The sequence below is a fragment of the Bombyx mandarina genome, chromosome 26 (genome assembly GCF_030267445.1).
Source record: "Bombyx mandarina strain Sakado chromosome 26, ASM3026744v2".
NCBI lineage: Eukaryota > Metazoa > Arthropoda > Insecta > Lepidoptera > Bombycidae > Bombyx > Bombyx mandarina.
The window spans coordinates 1558591-1585279 of NC_143232.1; the positions used below are offsets into that span (position 1 = coordinate 1558591).

General features: G+C 38.2%; 2 protein-coding genes across 2 annotated transcripts; one reads left to right on the top strand and one right to left on the bottom strand.

Annotated features, from left to right (window-relative positions):
- Window positions 1-199: 199 nt before the first annotated feature.
- LOC114253035 (ADP-ribosylation factor-like protein 3) lies at window positions 200-6098 on the top strand. Its single transcript, XM_028187776.2, has 5 exons — window positions 200-386; window positions 461-721; window positions 1675-1807; window positions 2581-2684; window positions 3881-6098. The coding sequence occupies exons 1-5, from the start codon at window positions 384-386 to the stop codon at window positions 3923-3925; spliced, it is 546 nt and encodes a 181-aa protein (XP_028043577.1). The 5' UTR covers window positions 200-383; the 3' UTR covers window positions 3926-6098.
- Window positions 6099-9011: 2913 nt separating this feature from the next.
- LOC114253118 (uncharacterized) lies at window positions 9012-25458 on the bottom strand. The gene is made up of 7 exons (XM_028187878.2): window positions 25166-25458; window positions 15618-15904; window positions 13595-14126; window positions 12507-12696; window positions 11409-11619; window positions 9885-10012; window positions 9012-9117 (listed from the first exon to the last, which is right to left on the bottom strand). Exons 2-7 carry the CDS (start codon window positions 15895-15897, stop codon window positions 9037-9039), a joined length of 1422 nt encoding a protein of 473 aa, XP_028043679.2. The 5' UTR covers window positions 15898-15904; window positions 25166-25458; the 3' UTR covers window positions 9012-9036.
- Between the last annotated feature and the right edge of the window lie 1231 nt (window positions 25459-26689).

The following is a 26689-nucleotide window of genomic DNA, read 5'->3' on the forward strand; positions in this document are numbered from 1 at the left end:
TAGATCACAATGAGTTTTTCGGGAGAAGCTAGGAAGCTAGTTACTGAATCGAAATTCTATGTTGGTGGTTAATTTTAATATCTACTGTTCGGATCAAAGCACAATAGCATTATTGTATGTTCTCAACGAGTTAGTTATATTTAAATAAGAGTCACGTTGCCACTGCATAGGTCTCTTGACTTCATAAATCTTTCCTTTGTTGGAAGTGACAAGCTGTTGTCATAGCAACAGGGACGTCAACAAATTCTACTAAATAACAAAAAAAAGTATAGCGATTCTTGAATTCGAGTAAATAAAGACGAATTTAATTATCATGAAGACTTGATATCACATCTTCGAATAAGATCTATAAATAAACTTTGAATTCCAAACAATCTCGAATTATGGTAAGTTCAAAGTCGTTAGACATGGCTTTGTCAAATTAATAACTAAATATGGTTGCATTTGTCAATTTTGTCAGGGTCTGCTAGATATATTAAAGAAACTCCGATCTAATCCGGAGAAAGAGCTTCGTTTGCTGCTGCTAGGGCTGGACAATGCTGGAAAGACGACTCTATTGAAGCAACTGGCTTCGGAAGACGTGAACCACGTTATCCCGACCGCTGGTTTTAATATAAAATCGGTGTTATCGAATGGCTTCAAGCTAAATGTTTGGGATATCGGTGGACAGAGGAAGATCAGGCCTTATTGGAGGAATTATTTTGAGAACACCGATATTTTGGTATGCTATTGATTTATTTTTTTATAACGGATTTTAAATTACATTTTTAGAGAAATTTTTTTAGAAAGCACACGGACATGTGGCTTGTAGATGGTACAATCATAAATAAGTGTATTGGGGATAAGCTTCATCCGGCGGCGGCTGTGGTACAGATGGACACTCAATATCTACGCTTTATTCAAAGTTAGTTCGGAAGTTGAGATCAACAATGAAGGGTAGCTAGCTGTACTGCAATAGGCTGCGTGGTGGCGTTACCCGTGCGGACTAACAAGACGCCCCACCACCAGTGATTACGCAAGATATAATCTTTGCGGGTTTGGTTCTCAATACACGATTTTATACCTAAATCATGGACGTCATTCGTGAACTCGTGTGAAGTAGATACGTATTTCATTAGAGAAATGATCGGGCGCCTTATTCATTAGACCTCGGCCTAACTCCAACAATAGGCGTAATACGAGAACCTTAAAAAGTTCGCGTGAGCAACCTCATTTCTGAGTATTGCTACTGTGGCGCACTTTTTCCAATATAAAGCTTAACAACGTCTAAAAACGTCCCGCTGTAATACGTAGGTACATCTTATGATGATTTTTTTTGGGTAACGCGGTGGTGTAGGCTATGTAAATCGAATGTGTTGCGGCGCTAAGTTGATGCGCTAGGAATTTGCCCAATAGACGTCCAAAGACGTTCGAACAAAATAAATATGATAATCTAGAGGCCGTCATATTATTATGACGTTGCGCCATTTCATAATTTAAAAAACACGACGTTGTAAGAAGTTGCTCACGCGAACGTGTTATATCGGCAACGGGCGTTTTGTTTTCTCACTTGTAACTGTAATAATTTTGGATGTGTGATCCAGCATTACCTCTGCCATCGATATAATAATATAATATATCGATGACCTCTGCCCTCAATTATTAAAAAAAAAAACTATTAAAATAACTTCACAGATCTACGTGGTCGATTGTTCAGATCACCATAGACTGGAGGAGACCAGTCTAGAATTAGCCGAGCTGCTTCTGGATGACAAGTTGCGCGCTGTTCCGCTATTAGTTTACGCCAACAAACAGGACTTGGCGACCGGTGCGTATAGATAATTTGATTACGTTGATTTTTGAAGTAATCTGTGTTTTTAATTTAACTTTTAAATAATCATTAAAGTAATTTGCATTTGTAGTTTTAGTTACAATTAATTATAAAAGTAATCTGTGTTGATAGTTTATCTTACAAATTAATAAACTTTTTGGCGGGAACGCGAGGAGTGAAGTTGTGTGATTTGTTTTATTTTGTCTATTTAGTGTTTCTATCTCATCTTTTATTTTTATTTTTTATTGCCGTCTAGTCCATGGGCGACAGTAGCCACTCACCATCGGGCGGGCCGTATGCTCGTTTGCCTAGACGGACAATAAAAAAAGGCAGACGAGCATACGGCCCAACTGATTGTGAGTGATTATCGTCGCTCATGGAGATTAGCGATGTCAGGGGCACAGTCAAGCCTCTGCCTACCGCGAAATCATTACCAACTCTACCATCTTTACTAGTAGGACGTCATATGAGTCCGCACAGGTAGGCACCACCACCCTGCCTATTTCTGCCGTGAAGTAATTCGTTTCGGTCTGAAGGGCGGGGCAGCCGTTATACTGTAAAGCTGAGACTTAGAACTCATATCTCAAGGTGGGTGGCGGCATTTGCGTTGTAGATGTCTATGGGCTCCGGTAACCACTTAACACCTGGTCGGCCGTGACCTCGTCCATTCATCGAAGCAATATAAAAAAATAGCACAAGAAGAAATGCGCAAAATCTACATGGAAGAAATGTCTGATGATACAATAATGTTTTTTTTTTTTAATTCACAGCATTACCGGCTAGTGAGATAGCTCAACATCTCGGTCTGCACTTAATAAGAGACAGGACTTGGCAGATACAAGCGTGTGTGGCCACTGATGGTACCGGAGTTAAGGTTAATGTCTATTATATTTATACAATATCGTCATCACCGACCTGTGTGCTGAATGCGAGATTTTTAACGTTATCGATAGCGTAAAAGTTAACTTGGATTTGTATGCAGTTGGAACAGCGCCCCCAGCGGCAAACGTTCCGACTCCATACAAATTTGAGTTAACTTTTACGCGATCGAGAACGTTAAAAAACTCGCACTAAACACACTGTTGTAGGTTGCGGTAATCTGCTAGATGCGATCTTCATTTGACAGGTCGTTGTGGTGAGCCTTGGGAGAGTCCTATGTCGAGCTGTGGACGTCTGTCGCCTGCTAGATAGATGGTCACCATTTGATTTGATGCGCCCTTCCAAAGGATAAGGTTTTGATGGCTCAAATATTTGGAATGACTGTGGTGAAGTGATTAGTGCCTCTGATTCCTGCGCCAAGGGTCTTGGGATCGATTCCCACGTTAGGGAATGTTCGTGTGACGAGCATGTTTGTTTGCTCTTTGTCTGGGCTATATATTATCTGTTTAATATATTTAATCCGATAACGGAGTGCGATTCGCCCGTACCACTGACTATGTCAATAGAATTGAAATGAAGTGGCAGTATGGCTTTTTGGCGGGAACGCGAGGAGTGAAGTTGTGTGATTTGTTTTATTTTGTCTATTTAGTGTTTCTTTAAGTTTAAATGTGTAATAACGGTGGTTTTTTAACTGTTTAATATCTGTGAAAGTGCACAAATGTGGGAAAATGAAACAAAGCCGCTGGACGTAATTTCTCGGGATCCTCCAAAAAGTCCACTGAAAATTATGATTATATTTCATCCCATATCATCTCATTTAATTTCATCTCAGTTGATTCATGTCTCAAATTAATCATCTTCATTTCACTCCATATTATCATTTTTCATAAAAATAAGAATATAAATTAAAATAAGACATGACCTAAAGGTCTTAGTTACCAGGTCATAAAATCCCTTAAAAAAAGTGGCAGTGTGAAGCATGTTTGAGATATCTCAAGATTGGGTGGTAATCAGAATACCACGTTCCTAGCTGTTTATATCACGCAACCATTGTGTAACAGCGGGACGGTAGTATACTATCTACCTATCTAGTATGCTATGGGCTCTACCTACGCACTACGACCAGAAAGTTGGCCACAATTCCACTTAAATCGAATCATGAATTAACACGCGTGTTGTTTGTATCCATAGGAGGGCATGGAATGGGTTTGCAAGAATATCAACGTGAAAAAATAACAAATCATTTTCGGCCATATTTTGCGGTAAACACTGATTAAATGTAATATTAGTTTGGTATAGTTGTATGGTATAACTTTGCTCACGATCCGCCGTGTCTTCGATTGTTACGATTTTTTTTAAATGGCTTTTGATTAAGCGTTGTCACTGCTTTATCGTCAAGGTTTTGACCGTGAGCACAGAATTATGTAGGTGCTTACGTATTTAGCTTTAGAAAAGCTCGGGATTGTACCGGGCGTTTGTCTCGTTTATTTGATAGAGGCGGAAAGTATACTTTACCTTTTAAAATTTTTTTTTTTTAAGCTATTGCATAGATTTGATCGCGGGCTTTGAACGCGGCGACCGAATCAAGAAATTCCGTAACGAAAACAACCTAACACCTCTTCGTCTACCATGTAGCTCGCGTTCAACACATTCACACGTTGCGCTTGTGTAGTGTTTGCAAATAAGCGCGCAGCGTGACGTCGCACTGCATGCGCATCATGAAAAGTCTGCCCATCTCTCTCTCGCGCGGTCTAGCTTATGAGTGTGAAGGGGACAGTTAATGTTTTGCTTTAGTTAATGTTTATAAATATAGCGTGGTCTTATTTTATTATTGTTTTAATATTAAAATATTATTTTCTAATTATAATTGCATAAGTTGATAAAAAATGCTATGCAATAGCTTTACCGTGACAGTCCCTAAGTGCCAGACGTGTTTTTTTTTTATATAAATAAACTTTTTTTTAGTCTAACAGGAAACATGTCTGTAAGTCGTTTAAATTATAAAACTGATTTTTTTTTAATTTCTTCGTTATGCCATTTAAGTTTTAAATGTCGTGATATTATATTTAGCGAGAGTCACATCAAAACTCGTCGGGTTCCGCTGATATTTTTAAGTTATATACGATAATCATTAGTTATTACTTAGTAGTAATTGAACGCAATTGTACAATAAGCTTGCTTGTTAATAATACCTACTTAATGCGTAAACAAGATCTCTAACAATACTTAGCGTATAAAATAGCTTATTGTACTTAGCAAATAATTGATGCGTTTTCTAAGTTTAGTTATAATCACAGCGGACCTAAAGCCTTGTTCGGACTAGGCGACTATTTTAGGCGAGTACCGAGTAATTTAGTAGCTAAATGTGTTTGAGCACCAAAAATTTAGTCGAGTAGGTTCGTAAATAATTTAGTCAAGTCAATCCATTTTGTTCTATTTTTTCGGGCGAGTAGCAAGTAGTTTAGCCGGTAAATTACTCGGTAATCGACTAAAATACTCGCCTAGTCCGAACAAGGCTTAAGGGAGAGAGTTTGATTTCCAGCTAATAATAATAATAATTTAATAAAACTCTTACGATATTATTAATAATGATGATATTATAATATGCTCGTAATTTAATTATGCGTATTTCATGTTTATCCTGATAGATTATAATTGGTTAAAATAATATTTTCCATATTAAATTGATTTAAATAATTTTATGCATTATGTAGATTTAACTTCGTGTATTGAAATGAAACACATTTTTATGAAGGAACTGTTGTTTTATTTTTATTGATTGTAAATTATAAGTACACTATTTTGGTAAATTTGATTCATTAACATCGTATGGGTGAATTGTTATGAGCGAACAAAGCGGTGGAACAAAGTGTGGACTGATGAAAGAACAAATTAATTAGACCTCGGTCGGGTAATTAACATTGTTTTCCAACTTTGTTTGGGCTTCTTAAGTAGTTGCAAGACCGGGATTCGTATCTGTAGACGAGTGATTCTCAAACTTTTGCCGCGGCCGCAATAATTTAATTATTTTAAATTTTAAAGCAAAAAAAAAACAAAAAGATGTATTGAAAACACCTATATAAATACATCACCGTGTAAAAATGATTACGGATGTAAAATAAATTACATTTAAAGCTGTAAATATTGTTAATAGCACACATATTATTTGTGTGCTATTTACAATATTTCAAAAAATTTGCGGCGTGCTTTAGCACACATTTATTGTTACATCTGAGTAGTTGATTTTTCTCTACCTACTCGCTGGGGAACAGTTGAGAATCACTGTCTTAGATTGTGTAACGCTGAACCACAACAAGGAACCAAGAATTCGGAATTCAGAAATAGTTTTTAATATGGTATTTATACTCAAATCTGAATTTTTTCGGCTTCAGTTTTATTTTTTACTACGTATAACGAAGCAAGTCGAAAAAAATATGTAAATGTAGTTTCAATAAAGTTTGATTTAAAAAAAAAGGTTCCTTTTTGCATTAATTAAACTTTAATATATCAGCTAAATTATATATTTTATTATTATTTAGTAACATTCTAGCACCATGTGTCCAGCGTATCTCTTAAAATTTAAATAAAAACAATTCTTTTATATAAACACATAAATTATTATTAATAATTATTATTAACATTTGAAATCGTTAATACTAGATCATGTTTATTAAAAAAAAATCACATTTAAAACTAACTTAATATGATAATGGATCCAAAATACTTTTTTAACCGACGAATGCAGATATAGAAGAGGTTTGTCTCTCTCCTCATAGGTCCTGCCTGCCCTGTCTATTCCTGCTTGAAGCAGCCAAACGTTCCGATTCACGAGTGGGGCGTTCATTGAGACATTCGACCTCATTTCTCAAGGCTAGGCACGTCGGCTCGTATCCTCGATCACAGCAATAGATAGTTCGTGCGTCACATTCAAATAATCACTCTTTAAGTACTGATAATATTTTCGTTTGAGATAATAGAAATAAATAAATAAATCGGCATTATATAATAAATAAATCGGCATTTTCACTGGTGGTAGGACCTCTTGTGAGTCCGCACGGGTAGGTACCACCACCCCGCCTATTTCTGCTGTGAAGCAGTAATGCGTCTCGGTTTGAAGGGTGGGGTAGCCGTTGTAACTATACTGAGACCTTAGAACTTATATCTCAAGGTGGGTGGCGCATTTACGTTGTAGATGTCTATGGGCTCCAGTAACCACTTAATACCAGGTGGGCTGTGAGATCGCCCCCATCTAAGCAATAAAAAAAAAAAAAATTATAAAAATAAATAGGTAGTATAGTGCCTTGTGGTTTGCACCGTACATTTTCATAATGAAACGCTTTTTTCCACGATAAATATATTGGGTCACGTTTGGACATATAAACTGTAAGGATGTATGTATGTTCATAGAACGTCCGTGTTCAGTATTGTTGTAATTACATATTTATTAAGTACATAATATACGTGACGGTTTGTTGTCGGTATATTATTATGTGGTATTGCATGTGTATTAGACATATATAAAATAATCTTAGATCAGTTCAAAGCGATCTGACATTTGTAACTATTTTATATGTATCTATTAAATATTTTCCTAACAACGATCGTACGTACACTAGGCGCGTCTCGCGGTTACGCCCGCGTTATATTTTGTTATGAAGATACAGAAAAACGAATGAGGCGTGATATTTTTAACTTTTGGTATTTGAAAATTGAAATTTTGGCGTAAATGTTTTTTTTTATAAAAGAATAAAATGTAAAATAATAGAACCAAAAACGGATGAAGTAAAATAAACAGCAAAAGGAGAAACAGTAAAAGTCCCATACTGTGGCAAACATGCCACAGGATGGGACTGCCAGTGGTGTATCCATTGCAACAGCAATACACCACTGCAGATATTATTATAATCCAAAAAGCATTGACGTTAGTGACGCCGGTCCTAATACTAATGCCAAATTAGCACCAAGATAGGACATGCTGCGCCACTCCCACATAGTGGAGGATAAGGGCAAGAAGGAGAAGTTAAATTATTGCCAATAGTTTGGACTGGACTTGTATTGACGGGTCCGTAAGCTTCCAATCCAATAGCAACGGTTACCATGGCAACCATAGCTATTTATGATTGAAGAATTTACTGGTGGCCCGGAGGCCTTTCCAGCTTCACCAGGACAGGTGGGCGAGCAAAGGCTCAGCCAAGAGGGGTGGGATTAACTAACAGCTGCCCGAGCGCCTCCGAAGGAGACTTAAGAACTCAAGAGCAGCTGCTTCGCAAATTATAATTTGCATAATTACTGGTGGTAGGACTTCTTGTGAGTCCACGTGGAATCGTGTCCCTCTTGTGAGTCCACAACTTTACTATTTCTGTCGTGAAGCAGTAATGCGTTTCGGTTTGAAGGGCGGGGCAGCCGTTGTTGCTATACTTGAAACCTTAGAACTTATATTTCAAGGTGGGTGGCGCATTTACGTTGTGGATGTCTACAGGTTCCAGTAACCACTTAAGACCAGGTGGGCTGTGAGCTCGTCCTCCCATCTAACCAATAAAAAAATGAAAGTTGCTATGGTAACCCTTGCTAATACGTATGGTAGCTGAAAAATCCGTTGAGCATAGATAATATACTTAATATTTAAGATCGCAGAGCGAGTGCTTGTACCAGATTAAAACTCTATCGGATAGTTTCGGGGATCTCGTGATGAGTTAGGTTACGTGTTATAGTATTCCGTTTTCGATATATACATACATACATACATACATTCATAAATACATACACACATACATACATATATATCGAGGGGCGAAAACCTGTTTGGCATAAGCGACAGTTCGCTAAACACGCGACATTTATTTTTGTAATTAAAGGTCCGTTTTATTTGGTATTACTGGTGGTAGGACCTCTTGTGAGTCCGCGCGGGTAGGTACCACCGCCCTGCCTATTTCTGCCGTGAAGCAGTAATGCGTTTCGGTTTGAAGGGTGGGGCAGCCGTTGTAACTATACTGAGACCTTAGAACCTATATCTCAAGGTGGGTGGCGCATTTACGTTGTGGACGTCTATGGGTTCCAGTAACCACTTAACATCGGGTGGGCTGTGAGCTCGTCCTCCCATCTATGCAATACAAATAAAATAAAAAAAATTAACATTAACCAATTAAGTTTACCTCATTCTAATAGCCGAAGAAGTTTTTTTTGTTATGATATTTTTTCCAAAATTTTAAGTTTTAATGTCCATTCGGTAATGTTGCAAAAATGTCGCTCAAACCAAATACCTAGCCTGTCACTCGTCGATGTGGCTATTTAGAATTATCTCAAGATACGAATGAAACTGGTGTTTGTTTAATAATTTTATTTGAGTGTTATAGTTCAGTGTGGTAGGGCTCCGTGGTGACTCTGAGTTCGTGCTCGTGGAAGGCGGAGCAGTCGGCGGGGTAGGCGGCCTGCAGACGGTATAGACGATATAGACGGTATCCAATATGACGACGTGTATTTACATTACGCTATTTCCCGAGCGCTATGACATGTCCTTCTTCAAACGAGGCTTGTGGAGAGTACTTAAGCGGTAGGCAGCGGCTTTTCTCTGCCCCTGGCATTGCCGAAGTCCATGGGTGACGGTAACCATTCCCCATCAGGTGGGCCGTATGCTTATCTGCCTACAAGGGCAATAAAAGAAACAAAAACAAAACATTCGATCCTGACGCCTCTTTAATGACGTCATATGTGGTTAATCGCTGTTTTATGGAGATCGTTTCCACAGTCTGGTGCAGCAATACAGTTGAGATTTCGATCTCATGTCCAAGGTGTACACCTACAGTATCCACTTAATTAATTTCTTGGCGTTTCTTCATTTAGTCTTCGTAGAATCTGCTGGTAATCGGTTTAGTGGAAGGCAGGCTGAATTCTGAACCTTGATAGACTATTTGCTTCGACTATTTGCTTAAATTAAAATCCCTTTCCTGACTTATGTATTCAGGTCAAAGTCAAGGTACCGTTCCTTAAAGTGGCCAAGAACTTACCACCCGGTATGAAACGTAGAACTTCAGTTAGCGACCTTATTCGTCCCGCAATAGAGCACAAAGTGTTTAAGCAAATTGTAGTATAGTTACCACGAGCTTACCACCCGGAATGAAACGTAGAACTTCAGTTAGCGACCTTATTCGCTTGGCAATAGAGTACAAAGTGCTTAAGCAAATTATAGTATAGTTACCTCGCAATTGACGTCGCTCTGGACCGCGTTGTAGAGGTCCCAGAATCCTTTTCCGTCGTGGAAGCTGAGGGCCGCGGAGGCCACTAAGCTGCTGAGCTTCGTCAGTCCGGCTTTGAGACCCGGGGCTCCTGCGACGTGAACGGTTTAGAGGAAATTATTATCAACATCATTATCATAATGTTCACGATTGACTTCCACGGCGAAGGAATAAAATCGTGTAATAAAAATCAAACCCGCAAAATATTATAATTTGCGTAATTATTGGTGGCAGGACCTCTTGTGAGTCCGCACGGGTGTGTACCACCACCCCGCCTGTTTCAGCCGTGAAGCAGCTATGCGTTTCGGTTTGAAGGGTGGGGCAGCCGTTGTAACTATACTGACATCTTAGAACTTATATCTCAAGGTGGGTGGCGTATTTACATTGTAGATGTCTATGGGCTCCAGTAACCAATTAACACCAGGTGGGTTGTAAGCTCGTCCACCCATCTAAGGAAAAAAAAAAGATGACGTACAGACAAACACGCAAACATGCGTGCCCCTAACTAGGAGACCACGCGCAAGGTTTGTATAACAATATAATATGGTTACATAATATGTACTTAAGTGATTGTACTACATTTCCCGCACAAGCACAGATTTATCGATAAAATGTTTTTATAATAAAATAATGAGATTATTATTTATTATTATCATATAGCGTGTCGCTAATCTTTTATAGATAAAAACGTATTGTGTATGAAGTCACGCGACGCTACGTGATTTAGTTTTTTTTTTACAAGATTTTAAATCGCTTCGTATCACCAAATCGATATTTGTAGTTTTTAATAAGTGAATCGATTTTTGATCCTCAATCGGTATGGTATGGTATATCGGTATAAAAATATGTATATACATATGGATGTCGGACACACAGACAAAGAGCTGACAGCTCGTTCGTCATACGACTGTTTGAGTGCGGCTATCGAATCCGCGGTCCTCGACTCGGTTGTCAAGAGCAGTATCCACTACACCACCGGCTCAATCTAACAGCAACCAACAATATCGGTCTCAGATCTTCTTCTACTGAGTCGGTCTCTTCATTGTTGAAGGTCGTGTCTAATCTGAAATATGGACCACTCGATGCACAATGCTTCCCCACGTCTTCCTGTCCTCGGCGGTCTTTATAGCCTCGGCTATTAGCAGGCCGGTGAGCGTCTTAACCAGATCAGACCAGCGGGTAGGTGAGCGTCCGGGTGATCTTCTCCCGTCAAGCTGACCAACTACCATCAGGTTCTCCTAGTTATCGGGGTCTCTACGAGCGATGTTGCCGAAGTACGCGAGAATACGTTGGAAGCAGATAGCGGACAGCCTTGTGGCAATACCGAGCTCCTTCAAATGGTTGGTCCGGCGTCCATGGAATTCGCAACATCCGTCTCACAAGTCGCTGATTTTCAAATATGATCGAAAGCTTCTTGGTAGTCAGGCGGGTCGTGCTCGTCCGTCCTACCCCTAGACATCCTGCCGGCAGTAAACAGAGAGCCTCACCTTTCCTGTCGCCCTCGGGCCGGTTGACGAGGCACATGAGGTGCTCCTGGCAGTGCGGCGCGGCGGCGGAGTGCCGGTAGGCGCGGTACACCCGCAGCACCGGCTCTATGACCTCGAGGTTGAGCGCGTCCGTGAGGCGGTCGCTGACGGCGGCGTAGTCTTCGCGGGTGGCCACAGACTGGGCGGCCTTCTCCGCTAGCTTCAACGTTTGCTGAAAGATTTTTTTTTATTGCATACATGGGTGGACGAGCTCATAGCCCACCTGGTGTTTAGTGATTACTGGAGCCCATAGACATTTACAACGTAAACGCCGCGACCCACCTTGAGATATAAGTTCTAAGGTCTCGGTATGGTATTACGTCTGCCCTACCCTTCAAACTGAAACGCGTTACTGCTTCACGGCATAAATAGGCAGGGCGGTGGTACCTACCCATGCGGACTCATAAGATGTTCTACCACGAATAATTACCCATATTATAATTTTACGAGTTAAAATATTATTACGCGACGTTATTCCTTCACCGTGGAAGTCAATCGTGAACATTTTTTTTTAGAGATTTTATGACCTGGCAACTAAGACCAAGAAGTCATGTCTTATTTTAATTTATATTCTTATTTTTATGAAAAATTATAATATGAAGTGAAGTGAAGTGAAATGAAATGAAGTGAAGATGATTAGTTTTAGACATTAATCAACTGAGGTGAAATTAAATGAAATGATATGAGATGATATGGAATGAAATACAATCCCAGTAAAAAATTACTGTGATTTTTTCGGTGGACTTTCAGGAGAATCCCGAGAAGCTACGTTCAGCGTCGTGAACATTTATTAATTACGTATTTCATTAAAAAAATTGGTACCCGCCTGCGGGATTCGAACGCCGGTGCATCGCTAGATACGAATGCACCGGACGTCTTATCCTTTGGACCATGACGACTCGAAATTTGTTAATTTTAAGTCATCAATTTCAGTTCTTTTTGTTCACCATCTATCTTCTCGTGTGTGGTTTGAAATTTGTTGCATCTCTTTTGCTCTTATCTTTAATGTGTTGTGTGGATGTGTTTGTGGGTAAGTTTATCAGCTACATGCTCACTCACCTTGGCGTATTCGACTGCCGGGACGACGTACTCGGTAACGTCAGCATCGAAGTCCATGTAAGTCTTCAGAAGGTAATTGATGATGGCTGTCAGCGATTTAGCCGGAGCTTTGGCGTTGAACTGTATGCTGTTAGGGAATCCTTGGGACTCCATGAACGAGTTGATAACGTATTCCGCCATCGATATGTACCTGTGAAGAACGCAATTCTAAATATTAGATGAGGCTATTTTTCGTCAATGGAAAATGCAGTCCGCCTAATAAGAGGTTACCACCACCAATATACATTGGCAATGTCATTGGCGCTGACGGAAGAAATTTAGCTAATTATTGAAAAGCTAGAATTGAATAGGGCTTGTAATTTTTAGAAATTGTTGCGTATACAATCACACGCCTTCTTAGTGTCAAGTGTCACTCATTTTAGATATGTTACGGCAATCAAACAATGACGGCTTTTAGTTTAGATCGAACCCATGACTGCTTTGGGGATGAAACAGGCAGGATATTGACACCAAACCTTACCGGTTGTTAATGTGTTCGTTTTAATACGCTTTTATTAGCTTCAAACGTATGTATGTTAGTATGTATGTTTGTAACGGAATCTTTGAACATGATTTTGACCCCCTTCAAAACGTCGGATTAACTCGAAATTTGGTATACTTATTAAGGACCGATGATAATTCTATATTAGAAAAATAAATTAAAAAAACAGACTGAAAAAAATTAAAATCAACTAAAAATGAAAAATAAATAATAGTCAAAAACTAACAAAATACGCTTTTATAGAAAATCGTATTATAAAAGCGTATTTTGCTAGTTTTTTTAAACTATTATTTATTGGTAAAAGATATGGGGGTTTTTAGCTGTGCCTTCGTTAAGATTCCTGATATCAGTAAACATCGAGGTATACTTTATATGTATGAATTGTTTTTACATCCGGGGAGGATTTAGCAGAGTTAGCGTTTGAACAAATTATGCGCGCAATACATCATTAGCTGCCGATCGACTTTAATTTCTACACACTCCCTAATAGGTGACTGCAACACGATTGCACACATCACCTAAAATAGTACAAAAGTGAGAAACTTGCCTCCTATATACTTCAGGCTTCGTCACATGAACAGCCATGTCGGTCAAATATTTGGCGGAGGCCTTTATCCAATGTCTCCTGAACGACGTATTCTCGAAATTCTTGAACATAGTGTCGAAGCTGATCTTCCCGTCGGGGCCGGTGAAGGCTTTGAACATTTTCTTCATGCCGGTTTTCTCCCAAACCAGTTTGCCGACTTCGGAGTTTATGAATATGTCCCAGTATAGATGCGCTTTTTCTAGGTACGGCGGCAAGAAGGATGCGTGGTCCTTGTGTTCGTCGGCTTTTTTGTCGGCTTCCATTTTCGTGAACCCTTTCAAAGCACTCATGATTAGCGGCATGTAGCTACCGCCTTCTTTGTTTTGCGTGAAGCTCGATGCTAAGTTCATTAAATTGTCGAAGGTTATTTCCTTTTTCTGTTCCCTTTTCTCGCGTTTAGGCGTGCTGCCCATGGACGCGAACATCGAGATCATTCCTCCGATCATGGCCGGATCGATTTTTCCGTCTTGTCCGCCTATCAAACTGCCTAAGCCTACATACAGAGTGTTCGTTATTAGTTAATTTACAAAGTTGCTTATCTGTTTCTATAATATACCTGTAGACGTTAAAGCCGCCGAGAGACAAAAATAGATGGACAAAGATCTTGCGTGCGAAGGTGATACAAAAGGGTGGTCATGACCCTCAGCAGTGAGGAATACCACGCAAGGAGGAGGAGTCGTTAAAATAAAATATTATCATTGTACATATCGTAGAGTACTTTATCGTTATTGCGGATGACGAGATAGCCTATATGCAAGTCATAGATTTTACAGTGCAATTGCTATCCATATTAGGATTTGAAGTCGAATTCTCAATATGCTATAACGGTCCCATGGTTAAAAAGGAAGCACATGGCTGCTTCGCTGCAGAAATAGGCCCGTCACACGCCCACCAACAATTAGTGGTTTACGTATCTTCACTGGTTTGATTTTAACTTATTCCTCTATTACTTATTAAAGTTATTTGTATTTAATCCTTATGATGCTTGTTTTAGAATTTGTGCCTTCGTATGGTATTCAAGGGAATTTCTGCCTGCCTCAAAGCGTGCAAAATGCGATTACACTAATTCATATAAAATTAATACAATGTATGAAAAATTAGCGTGACCATCTACTACGATAACTGTTTTAGTTCAAGCTAATTGCTTGTGGCCAATAATAATAACCACATGATTTTTTTATCGGACATTAACCGTTTCTTTTATCGTTCAAGAATATCTTGGTAGATTACTGAAGAACATGAGAACTGAGAAGTTTAGTTCTGCACCAAAATCCAATTCAAAGTGAATTTCCTTGGGTTAAGACATTCATTTTCTGGCCATTAGGAAATGCACCATATTATTTGCATGGATAGTATTATATTTTTTTTTTTTTTTAGATGTGTGGACGAGCTCACAACCCACCTGGTGTTAAGTGGTTACTGGAGCCCATAGACATCTACAACGTAAATGCGCCAACTACCTTGAGATATAACTTCTAAGCTCTCAAATATAGTTACAGCGGCTGCCCCACCCTTCAAACCGAAACGCACTACTGCTTCACGGCAGAAATAGGCAGGGTGGTGGTACTTACCCGCGCGGACTCACAAGAGGTCCTACCACCAGTAATTACGCAAATTATAATTTTGCGGGTTTGATTTTTATTACACGATGTTATTCCTTCACCGTGGAAGTCAATCGTGAACATTTGTTGAGTACGTAATTCATTAGAACAATTGGTACCCACCTGCGGGATTCCCTGTATTGTTAAAGGCCCTCCTAGACATCACTGCGTGAATGATGCTGCTCAGCTTGAGACAGTGAGGTTTTAGTTGTTTTGAACAAAGGCTCTCGCATAGCTATAACGTGAGAAATAGACAGAGATATGATGACTAATAAAGTGACGTATGTTTAACAAATCACTGTTGCCGTCTACTAGGACAAAAAACAGTTTCCTATTCACTTTCCAGTAATTATCATTTTTATCCGCTTAGAGAAAAAGTTTACCTGAAAGAATATCTCCGATGTTGCCGCTGTCTTTTTCTTTTTCCTCTTTTTCATTGTTAAATAAAGATGCCAAGTTCTTAACGTTGTCACCCTGCATGAGGTTTCCGATAATACTTCCAATGGCCGCCATTCCGTTGCCATTGTTGTCGCCATTGCCCATGTTTTGGAGCAATGACGACGCGATATCCAGCAGAGGGTTATCATCTTCGGTGTGCCCGCCCTGGATTTGCAAGCTCAATATCTGGCATAGCACTATTGCTATTATGCTGAGTCTTGTCATTTTTAGCCTGCAAAGAGATATCTATTATTATTTACTATTAGCTTAGTTAAGAGTTTATTTGCATCGTGTAGGGAGGTATGCGCTCGGTGCAAAATGCGCCTTATTCCCAGCCCCTCCTTATTCCCGGCCTACTTCGGGTGAGTTTTGTCTGAAGCTCGGGCGAGGGTTGTTAAGCGGTAGTGGGCTTAATTGGTTCAAGTCCAACTTGTTCTTGTCTAGCGCTAGCGCAGGAAGAAGAAGGGATATTTTCTCCTAAGCAAAACGATACTTTCGATTTCATAAAAAATAGATTGTCATTTTAAGCTATTACATAGATTTTATCTCGGGCTTTGAGCGCGGCGACTGAATCAAGAAATTCCGTAACGAAAATAAAACCTAACACCCCCACTCCGCCTACCATGTAGCTCGCATTTAACACATTCACACGTTGCGCTTGTGTAGTGTTTGTGAATAAGCGCGCGGCGTGATGTTCCACTGCATGCGCATCATGAAAAGTCTGCCTATCTCTCTCTCGTATGGTCTAGCTTATGAGTGTGAAGGGGACCGTTAATGTTTTGGTTTAGTTAATGTTTATAAATTTAATATAGCATGGTCTTAGTATTGTCTAATTATAATTGCATAAGTTGATAAAAAAAATGCTATGCAATAGCTTTACTGCGGCAGTCCCCGAGTGCCACACGTGTTTTTTTTAACTAAACCATATTAGTGTGTAGTAAGCTGTAATTTTATTACTATTTAATGAATGAATGAACAGTAATGAGCAGGAACTTTATATTTTGGCCTTAATACTTAATTTATAAATAATAAGTGTCAGCGGGATTTTTTTTGTAATGCTAAGTTGTTGTCTTATCACTTGATTTAATGTATTATCTAAGTACCTGCGGCTAAATTGTCATAGTAATTGAAGGTAATTACTTTAATTATTTTAGAATTAGGCAATACGAAAAAGTCACCTTTTCTAAATCTTTTTCCGCATACACGTAACTAGTATCGAGTTAAGAGGAAATAAGTCTATTGAGCACTTGATAGAAATGATTTTGAACGCAAATTACAATGTAATTTGTAAATAGGTAATTAAATTCGACTTAAGCTAATCGAATAAAACAAAAATGTCCTGTGTGCACCAAATTAAGAACTTTGTGGAAATTTACATGTTAATATTTTTTTTTAAGAGTAAAAGAATATAAAACATGCAGATATTATACAAAAATCATTTAATACCTAGAAACAAACTCGTAGTCATTCAAAAATAGAGGCTCAATGAAAAATAAATCCTAAACGAAAACAATAATTATTACTCACATAGAGGGGTGAAAGGCTATAATTTGGTTTAAGCCACATTTTTGCAACATTACATCAGAGCCAATTAAAGTTGAAAATTTGGAAAAAATATCACAACAAAAAACTTCTTCAACTATTTCAATGGAGTAAACTTAATTGAAGTTCAATTAAAAACGAATTGTTGGTGCTAATCTATACATATAAAGAAAATTGGAGTGTCTGATTGTAATATTGAAATAGCCGCTTTTTACTACATGCATATGAATATACATGTACAGTACATATACCAAAATAACATTTTTTACAATTTTAGTCTGTTTGTTTGTCTGTCTGTCTGTCTGTTTGTTCCGGCTAATCTCTGGAACGGCTGGACCGATTTTGACGAGACTTTCACTAATAGGTAGCTGATTATATAAGGAGTAATTTAGGCTAGGACTAAGGACAAGCTTCGCCCCGCGGCGCCACCCGCTTTACGACAATACCGGCGGGTTTACGCATTTAGTAAAAAATGGTTATTTTATTATTACAAACAGACACTCCAATTTTATTTATTTTTATAGATTAAGAAACATTAATACTAATGTAATTAAACAAGTAATTAACTCTGCTTATACATACGAATAGAAACATATGAATTAATACATTCATATTACCCCGATATGATAATATATTTAGATTCGCAAAATTGAAAAATCCACTAAAAGGATATTTTAGCTGACAATAAACTTGTCAATGTAGGTCACGATGCGCTGCGCGACCACTGAGCCGTGAGTCATAAACCGTTATCCACACGACGTGAATATTAAGTTATCCGAACATTCCACACGCTGTTTTGGCGAACCGTAAGAATCAAAACGAATGCTAATTAAAAATGAATATAAATGTAACAAAAACAGCCTAGAAGTGATTTTATAGAAAAAAAAACTAACTGTACCCGTCCGCTTCATTGGGCATTTAAAATTAACATTATTATTTCTGACCCCCACAAAGATTCTCATCATTAACGCCCCCGCAACTGGTGTATGGAGACCAACACTCATATAAATATTGGCCTAACCATTAATTGTTACATGTATTTCTACAGGGATACCAAGTTTCAAATCAATCGGATGCATGGTTCAGTAGTTATAACGGAACATCCGTAAAAACCACTGTAGATTTATATATTAGTATAGATAATCGCTAGATTAAGCCGTTACAATATTTCTAAATAAGTCGGTTAATAATTAAAAAGAGTTGAATGGACGCTCAAACAAAAACAAATACTGCTTAGGCATGTAAAATATACACGATTTCGCAATGTATAATGTTTTATTTTATAGTTCGGTTTCAGTCGCCGGCGATACAATAAAGATATTGGTGTAAATCTACTAACAATTTCTTTGATGTGAAACATCTATAGCCGCACGTAAAACCGATTTCTGGCGTGACGACGCATGCCCTGGCGACGCGTCGCCACGCTTTATGATGGTATATATATACAGTCTATATGCAGTAGTGTGTACGGTGTGGCGACGCGTCGCCATGCCCAATCGACTGTGCCATTCTCTCCCACTCGATCCGACGTTAAGCCATCTCTCTCGCTACACTGAGCTTGGATACCTATAGTGTATACTCCGTAGTGTATACAGTGTTGTTTACTACAGTACACATAACCTGTGTTTTACTTGAAAACAAATTATTTTTTCGTATTAATTTATTTTATCATTATGACATATTTAGTTCCTATCACAATCTGTTCTTTTCTGCATATTACTTTTACAAAATAATGTCGATGTTTCACATCTGCCAGGCGTCCCGTGACGGCTCACTTTTTTTTTTCTACTTAAGTTGATAGCCTTGAGAGGCTAAGTCAGCGTAATCTAACAAGTAGGTGAGCTCACGGAGCTCAAACCTGACGACGTTGCTAACACTAACCCTAGCAAGAGCAGTGCTTTGAATCTACCACCGGATCGGAAACGCGACCCATTAAAAAAATCCGGCGTGAAACTCAGTGGGCTGTGTCTGAGGGTTAATTTACTCGTCGAGCCCTTCGTTGCAAGCAACGGATTCTACGATGACCGTTGCTTGAGGTACCTAAAAGCACCGTTCGTGGATCGGGAGGATCCGCAATCACGTGCTTAGGGTGACGTCGACTGTTTACCATTCGGTCCGCAGGATCGGGTATGTAGTTACCGGCGGCCACGATAAGAGGGTTCTCGTGTCGTGCCGTGCCGCTTTTTCTATGCATTCACTAGTGCTATAGAACAGTTTCTCAAACAATTTCCACACGGGTAAGTACCACCATCCCGCCTATTTCTGCCGTGAAGCAGTTATGCGTTTCGGCCTGAAGGGTGGGGCAGCCGTTGTAACTATACTGAGACCTTAGAACTTACATCTCAAGGTGGGTCGCGCATTTGCGTTGTAAATGTCTATGGGCTCCAGTAACCACTTAGCACCAGGTGGGCTGTGAGCTCGTCCACTCATCTAAGCAATAAAAAAAAAGCATTTTCTATTTAATTAAGTGTATCTATGTTTTTGGAAAGTTGTGGGCGAATAGCCGATTGTGCCCACATACCTACCGTGCTATCAATGCAAAATAGGATGTCATTGACCTCTCGATGTACCGTCGTAAGAACAATTGGAAATATTTTGCTAACTTAATTCCAGTTTTGTCGTAGTCAGAGCAGATTGCCTATGCTCATGCGAACCGTTAATCATTATGACTCAACAATGGCATGAACAAAAGCTTTTAGATGAAGAATAGGAAAACAAAAATGTTTTTTGCAACAACAGAACTTCTTTTGATAAATCTTTGATAAGCTTTAAGGAATACTCAAGAAGCGATTAGATAGGAGAAATTGTTTTTTTTTGACATTCCTAAGAAGCGGCACGCAGCCGATATATTAACATAACCCTAAATTTTAACAAGATTGTGTCATGAAGGCACCGCCCGCCACCGGAGTAGAGTTCATCCATACTACCTGGAGCCACTGCGGTCATCCACAGTGCGTTTCCAGAGATCTTTTTTGCCACGTACCATCCGGCTATGGAATGAGCTCCCCACCACGATGTTTCCCGAGCGCTATGACATGTCCTTCTTCAAACGAGGCTTGTGGAGAGTATTAAGCGGTAGGCAGCGGCTTGGCTCTGCTCCTGGCATTGCTGAAGTCCATGGGCGACGGTAACCACTTACCATCAGGTTAGCCGTACGCTCGTCTGCCTACAAAGGCAATAGAAAAAAAATTATTTCTTAAAATGTGGAATCGAAAAAACAGCATACAAATCATAGCTGGTAACAAAACAACGCAGAATATAACTCAGTTTCAGCTTTTTTTATTTTTTTATTGCTTAGATGTGTGGACGAGCTCACAGCCCACCTGGTGTTAAGTGGTTACTGGAGCCCATAGACATCTACAACGTAAATGCGCCACACACCTTGAGATATAGTTCTAAGGTCTCAGTATAGTCACAACGGCTGCCCCACCCTTCAAACCGAAACGCATTACTGCTTCACGGCAGAAATAAGCGGGGCGGTGGTACCTACCCGTGCGGACTCACAAGAGGTCCTACCACCAGTAAAAAATAACAGTAACCGCATTTAAAACCCGCTATGTACTGTGAAGAGGTAATTTACGTCACGTTACATTAACACGTAAATAATGCATCATAATGTGCTTAATAAGCGCTAGTGAGAGCTTTAATTAATGAGCAGTATCTACGCGACACCGTTCTTTAAGACAAGGGGGGGGGGGTAAGTTATACGTTTGTAACTATCCGGCTAGTATCTACCGCTCTAGCTAATGTTAAAGTTCTCCAAAGTTCTAAAAATATCCATTCAAAAGCCGGGATTCTCTTATTAAGCCTTTTAGTGCTGATCTTATTTTCATATTTATTACTGGTGGTAGGACCTCTTGTGAGTCCGCACCGGTAGGTACCACCACCCAGCCTATTTCTGCCGTGAAGCAGTAATGCGTTTCGGTTGGAAGGGTGGGGCAGCGGTTGTAACTGTACTGAGACCTTAGAACTTATATCTCAAGGTGGGTCGTGGTATTTATGTTGTAGCTGTCTATGGGCTCCGGTAACCACTAAACACAAGGTAGGCTGTGAGCTCGTCCACCCATCTATGCAATAAAATATATGTATATAGTTATATATGTTGCAAAAATTTCTACACGATTTTTGAAAAAAGTACCTCATGAAAACTTAAATATAAAAAAAATTACAAAAATCAATGCTAAAATCACGGCAAAATAATTTTAAATGGTTATTTATAAATGTTATTTACTTATTGACAACGTTATACATACGCGCGTTAAGACACATCCATAAAAGTCGATAATGCCTAATACCTATAATCAAACAGTAACTGTGCGAATACTCGATATTCCAACGCTCCGCACTTCATACACATTAATAGAGAGTCGATCTATCAACGGTTCGCGCTCGATCGGTTAAAATGGTATCTATTATACTTTTTTGGATAATAAATGAAAAAAGAAAGTTTCTCTAATATAGTTTGTACATTCGGTGTTATAGTATTTTTTTTATTGGATGACTTGACATAAGTAAAGTAAAATAATTCAATAAATCAATAAGATATACAGTCACATCTAAATGTTTTGATAGATTTTATTACTTATTAGTGTTTTTGGCTAGCGAACGTGCTAATAAGAAAAATACAAAGCTGTCAGTCAATCAACATATATTTTCTTGAAATTGCCCTAAGCATCCAAAATATCGGGTATTTACAAATAAGTCTATTTTTTATATTTCAAAAACTTTCCGCCATGCATTAAAAGCGCTAAATTTGTAGCATTTTGCCTGCATTTTGTTAGGATAACCTGGCCGAAACACATCGGATTGCCAATAATACTATTTTTTCCAATTAAAATGATAAATCGATATATTAATACGTGATGCAAAAACTTTGTACCCCTTTTTACGAAAATTACGTGGACGGAGGAATATGAAATTTCCCACACTTATAGATAATATAGAGAAGGAGTGCAGAATGCTAATATCTTTTTAAAATTATTCATAAAAATACATTAAATAAAAAAAAAAACATTACACACACTTTCATGTATTTGACGCACACACGTAAATATACTCTTTACTTTATTGTTAAAGTCTGTGGTCTAATTGAGAATAGATTAATATTCTTGGTCTATAGTGTAGTCTTGGCGAAATCTGCGGTCATAGAAGTATAATAATAATCTTTGACAATAGAATGATAATAATGTTCAAACTTATAATTTCAATTAATTTTATAATCGAATTTCGACTACTGGGGGACCACTAGTTCTTACTAAAATCCTAACTTTGCCCAATCTGTATTATTATAAAAAACAAGTCAGCATAAGCAATGAGCTTTTCGATTTGCATCATCGCTTAAAAAAAAAAGTAGAATGAACCTATTTAAATAGAATCAATATTGTTCTAAAAAATATCTTCATCGGTAAATATAACAGTTGAGTGTAGATGTGTTAATGTAACCTAAACTCGTGGTTGAACTGTCACAGTGTCATTGACCTAACTCGCCTGTTATTCAAGTTAGCCGAATTGTAGTGCGAAATTCGTCTTTTTTATATAATTATAATGATATTAGGTACTCCAGAATAAATTTTTTTTCTTTGCTTAGATGGATGGACGAGCTCACAGCCCACCTGGTGTTAAGTGGTTACTGGAGCCCATAGACATCTACAACGTAAATGCGCCACCCACCTCGAGATATAAGTTCTAAGGTCTCAGTATAGTTACAACGGCTACCCCACCCTTCGAACCGAAACGCATTACTGCATCACGGCGGAAATAGGCGGGGTGGTGGTGCGGACTCACAAGAGGTCCTACCACCAGTGTTTACGCAAATTACAATTTTGCGGGTTTGATTTTTATTACACGATGTTATTCCTTCACCGTGGAAGTCAATCGTGAACATTTGTAGAGCACGTATTTCATTAGAAAAATTGGTACCCGCCTGCGGGATTCGAACATCGGTGCATCGCTACATACGAATGCACCGGACGTCTTATCCTTTAGGCCACGACGATTTCAATAAATAAACAATAAAATACTTAATTGCGTTTTCTGTCATGTGTATAATGAGAAAACAACATTTAAAGCACTTAATTTAATAAAATCATTATTTTTAACAAACTGAACTTTCTTTTTACTGAATGTCAAACTTCACTGAACGACATACAAGAAAAATCCTTTTTATAAAACTAAAGAGTTTTAGACTATGAAGGTTTTTCTTTACTTAATTATGACGAATTGTTTTAGAATTTTATGTAAAATAAACAACGATGCGGTGGTCATGGTGTCTTTGAGCCTATCGTTTAATCGACTTCAAAAAAGCGGAGGTTATCAATTCGACCGTGTTTTTTTTTTTGATATTTTTTCTAGATCAACAGTTTTATTTTTATTGCTCAGATGGTTGGACGAGCTCGCAACCCACCTCGTGTTAAGTGGTTACCGGAGCCCATAGACATTTACAGCGTAAACGCCGCCACCCACCTTGAGATATAAGTGATAGTGTCACAGTTTTTCCTTAGCACACATATTTCGTATGTCGCGTATTTACCTATATCGCGTTGATAAAATAAAATGTATAATTAATTACGTAAACTTTATCACACACAGGTGTTCGATACGATACAAACATAAGAGCTAGCTGTGCTTATCAAGTTTAATAATTGTTAATAATAGCTGTAGTATTTTAACGAGATATTTATGTATTTAGAAACCAAAAGAATTTAAATTATTCTATATTAAAGCGATAGCTATTGTGGCTATTTGAAGTCGGTAGATCGTAATAGATATTGACGGCGTTATCTCTTATCAATTATTATGAAGTACTAGCTGACCCGGCAGACTTCGTAGTGCCTCAATCGATAAATAAAAGACCTAAACTTTATTTAATTCCGAGAATTTTCATATTTATCTTGCCTTTTAAACCTTCTCTGGACTTCCACAAATAATTCAAGGCCAAAATTTGCCAAATCGGTCCAGCCGTTCTTGAGTTTTAGCGAGACTAACGAACAGCAATTCCTTTATATATATATATATATATATATATGTGTATATATATATATATATATATATATATATATATATAGATAGATAGATAGATAGATAAGGCACACTACACTTGACGCGTCCGGAAAAACAAAGATGCGTAGTGGCTTTTGGTGAGCCAAATATTCTGGGGCAGAGGAAGGCGTGGAGGCAGGTAAAGCTAATACCGGAAGATTTAGTGGTATTTTTTCCTAGTTATTCTCTGATAGCCTAAGAGGTTATTCTAGCTACGCGCGGACAGTACGTGAGCTCATGGTTTCAACTGAGAGAATTTGCTAACATTGGCCTTAGCAAGAGCAGTGCTTCGCAGAACCTACCACCGCATCGGAATCTCAACCCACTGAGAAGATCCGGCGAGAAATTCCCTGGTTAATGTTATTGTGGTACTCTTTGAGAGCGTAAGAGTAGCTACCATTGTCTTGCCTATTTCAGCTGTGAATCAGTTAGGCATTCTGATGTGAGGTCGTGACAGCCGTCTTGTGGTTCAGACTTCAAAGTCATATCTCGCAACGGATGGCGCATGGAATCAGGTAACAACTTAACCCCAGATGATTCGTAACCTGGTTTCCTTGCTTCATTCTAATCCTCATTAAGTGCCTTAAAATCTAGCGATTCCATTAATTGATTAAAGAATTGAGACAAAAAAATTGAATTGATTAGTTAAAGATTGTCTCAAAGATCTAAAAATATATGAATTATAACATGATCCACTTGCGAATGTACCGTGTTTGAATCGTGTCCACAGACCAGGGTAGCTAAGAACACTGAATCTTAAAATAACAAAGCAATCAAATAAAACATAATGTAGAAAAAGAAATAGAATTTGGAATCCGACCTAGGTATAATAAGATTGTAACGGTTGTAAGAATATCGGTATTTCACTTAGACGTCTACAATTTTAAAACTGCGAATCATAAATTAAACTTACCTCTATTTTAAATCCAAGATAGTCAAATTAACACACAATACACAGTATCGAATAATTCACAAGAAAAATGTTTTTTTTTTTTATTTTACCTTTAAAAAACACGTTTGCATCCAACCGAAAACATTTCACAACAAAATCGAAATTATCGTCCACGTATTTTTACCGCCTTCACTGATGTTGCCAGGTGTAAAAAAATAATAGCTACGATTTAAATGTGATATTTATTTATTGTAGTAAAAATTTATTTTTATTGACTTCGGCGCACGAGTAGGTAGCTTTCGTGTCACGATTATTCTGACTGAATTAGTGATTGGATTTATTTTGTACCGGAATCGATTTAATTTCTAAGAATCGATTGTAGCGACCCCAAAAGAATTGAACTACTATCAGGTTCGCAATCAGCGGAGTCGTAAGAGCTATTAGAAGATAATAATTTAAATGAATATGCAATTTCAAAAAGGGCACATCTCTGAAAATGTAAAATGTTCAGGAAATGAAAAAAACTGATTATTTTCTAAAGCAGTGTAAAATTTAAAATATTAACTTTTGAGATATATTTTAGTGTTAATTAGCAATCGAAAGTTACTGGAATTATTATAAAATGGGTGTAGGTAAGCCTCAAAACTACATGTATATGAAAAAACGTATTTGACAAAATATGCGACATGTGCCCTTTTCGAAATTGCATGTTCAAATATACTATCAAACTCTTGATTCTAGAAGGTACAAATGCATTGTTACTTAAATACGTATTATATACGTAATGAAGAGTAAAACCTCTATTTTAGGGCTCAAAAGCTGTTTTCTTACCGAAATGCTATGACCATCCTTGACCTTTGAGATGTATGTCTCAAGTCTGTAGTAAATACGCAAATTATATTTTTTGTGGATTAATTTTTATTACACGATGTTATTTCTCTATTTAAGCAGGTTTTTTGAAAGAATAAGTAGTACCTGAGGAATTTGAACTTCTAGGTATCTAGTTTATTAAGATATGGCACCGTCCATGCTAGTTTGCTGATTCCTCTCCCTGCAAGGTTGCCTGGAAGAGATACAGCCGCCAAATTATGTCACCGTCTATTATTTGTTTTATATGCTTACTCTGTACATGTGGTGTTAAATAAAGAGTTAGATTATGATTATTATTATTAACTTATCATCCTTTAGGACACCACGAATTTTAAGTACTAATGCATAATCATGCTAATATAATAAACTACTCGCAATTAATCGACATTTTATATCGATTCGAAAACATCGATAGTAACACCTGTGAACGGCCATCTCTAAACCAAATCCCTCCATCTCGCTTCCACGTATAGCAGCGTTTCGCTCATGCAAGTCGAAAGCTAAGTGCAGTCGTCCTTGACTCTGAACTCGGTTTCAAAGAGATATACCGTTGGATATCTTGTCTCTTTTAGATCTTAGAAAACATGCGTACGTTAGAAAGGGACGGCTGCTCTGTCATTGACCGTAGGCCGTAGGTTCGGAAGGATGAGAAATAAGGACAGTTATGTTTTAAAA